We start from the raw sequence: 1,651 nt of genomic DNA, 5'->3' as shown, positions 1-1,651 counted from the left end.
CGGGGCCACCGCTCCGCGCCCCGCCCCGGCAGGGCTCCCGCCGGGGACGGCGTTGGCGGAGGACCTGTGATGATCAGCTGAGCCCGCTCCTCCGGCTCGTCTTTTCCTCCTCCTCTTCCTCCTCCTCCTCCTCTTCCTCCTCACTCCTCCTCCTCCGCCGCCGCCGTCCGGCGCCCCCAGCGCGCCCCACACCGCAGCGCCCCGCCGAGCCGCCCGCCCGGCCCGGCCAGCCCGGCCGAAGCATGTCCAAGCCCAGCGACCACATCAAACGCCCCATGAACGCCTTCATGGTGTGGTCCCGCGGCCAGCGGCGCAAGATGGCCCAGGAGAACCCCAAAATGCACAACTCGGAGATTAGCAAGCGGCTGGGCGCGGAGTGGAAGTTGCTCTCCGAGGCGGAGAAGCGCCCTTACATCGACGAGGCCAAGCGGCTGCGGGCGCAGCACACATGAAGGAGCATCCCGACTACAAATACAGACCCCGGCGCAAGCCCAAGAACCTGCTCAAAAAAGGACAGGTATGTCTTCCCTTTGCCTTACCTCGGGGAAACTGATCCCTTAAAGGCCGCCGGGCTTCCCGTGGGGGCCACTGACTCTCTGCTGAGCTCCCGGAGAAGGCCAGGGCTTTCCTGCCCCCCACCTCAGCACCTTACTCCTTACTTGACCCCAGCCAGTTCAGCTCCAGCGCCATTCAGAAGATGACTGAGGTTCCTCACACCTTAGCCACCAGCACCCTGCCCTACGCCTCCACCTTGGGATACCAGAACGGGGCGTTCGGCAGCTTGAGCTGCCCCAGCCAACACACCCACACTCACCCCTCGCCAACTAACCCGGGCTATGTCGTGCCATGTAACTGTACCGCTTGGTCGGCTTCCAGTTTGCAACCTCCAGTTGCCTACATATTATTCCCAGGCATGACCAAGACTGGGATAGATCCCTATTCTTCAGCACATGCGACTGCCATGTAACACCCACCCACACCCCCCCAGGCGTGTGTGCGCGTGTCCCCCCTCCCCGGGTGGCAGCTGGAACTGGGATTCCTTCGTGTGCATGTACATAAAAACCTGCAGAAGCGAAAAAAAAAAAAAAAAAAAAAAAAAAAGGCCACCCGAAGCAGGACTCTTGCTGCCCGCCACCGGGCCGGGACAGACGCGGACGCTGCCTCGGGGACTCGGAGAAGCTCTCGCCTAAACCTCGTCCTGAGAGCTGGCCCCAGGCTCGGGGGGATCTGCAGTCGCGGGGTCAGATAGGAACCCGGCACTTGTAAGAGTTGTAAATGTCTTTAAAAACAAACAAACAAAAAAGCGAACCTTGAACTGCCCTTTCGGGACAAAGAAGGCGGGGGGAGAAAAAAAGAAAAAGAGAGAGAGAGGCGGTTTGGATTTTTATTTATTCTCTTAATGTCTATGAGTTCTCCAGGGTCTCATGTCACTTGGACTTGACTTTGGGAAGTCGCGGTCTTACTATGATTTTTTTTTTTGTTTTGTTTTCCTTTTGCACATTAAAAGACGAGATCGGCTGTGTTATATATATAAATATATATATATTTTGCCACTACGCACTACTCGGTAAAATTGCTTTTCATGTCAGAAAAAAAGGCTCTTCAAAGTAAAAAAAAAAAAAAGGGAGGGGGGAGAAACATTTATATTTAA

General features: G+C 56.3%; 1 protein-coding gene across 1 annotated transcript; it reads left to right on the top strand.

Moving 5' to 3' along the window:
- Positions 1-242: 242 nt before the first annotated feature.
- On the top strand, positions 243-1,303 carry SOX14 (SRY-box transcription factor 14). The gene is given in 4 exon segments (XM_075099550.1): positions 243-443; positions 446-505; positions 507-603; positions 606-1,303. Coding segments are annotated over 4 exon segments (720 nt in total). The 3' UTR covers positions 968-1,303.
- The last annotated feature ends 348 nt before the right edge of the window (positions 1,304-1,651 follow it).

The sequence above is a fragment of the Phalacrocorax aristotelis genome, chromosome 7, assembly GCF_949628215.1.
Source record: "Phalacrocorax aristotelis chromosome 7, bGulAri2.1, whole genome shotgun sequence".
Lineage (NCBI taxonomy): Eukaryota > Metazoa > Chordata > Aves > Suliformes > Phalacrocoracidae > Phalacrocorax > Phalacrocorax aristotelis.
This window is presented reverse-complemented; position numbering and strand designations above follow the sequence as displayed.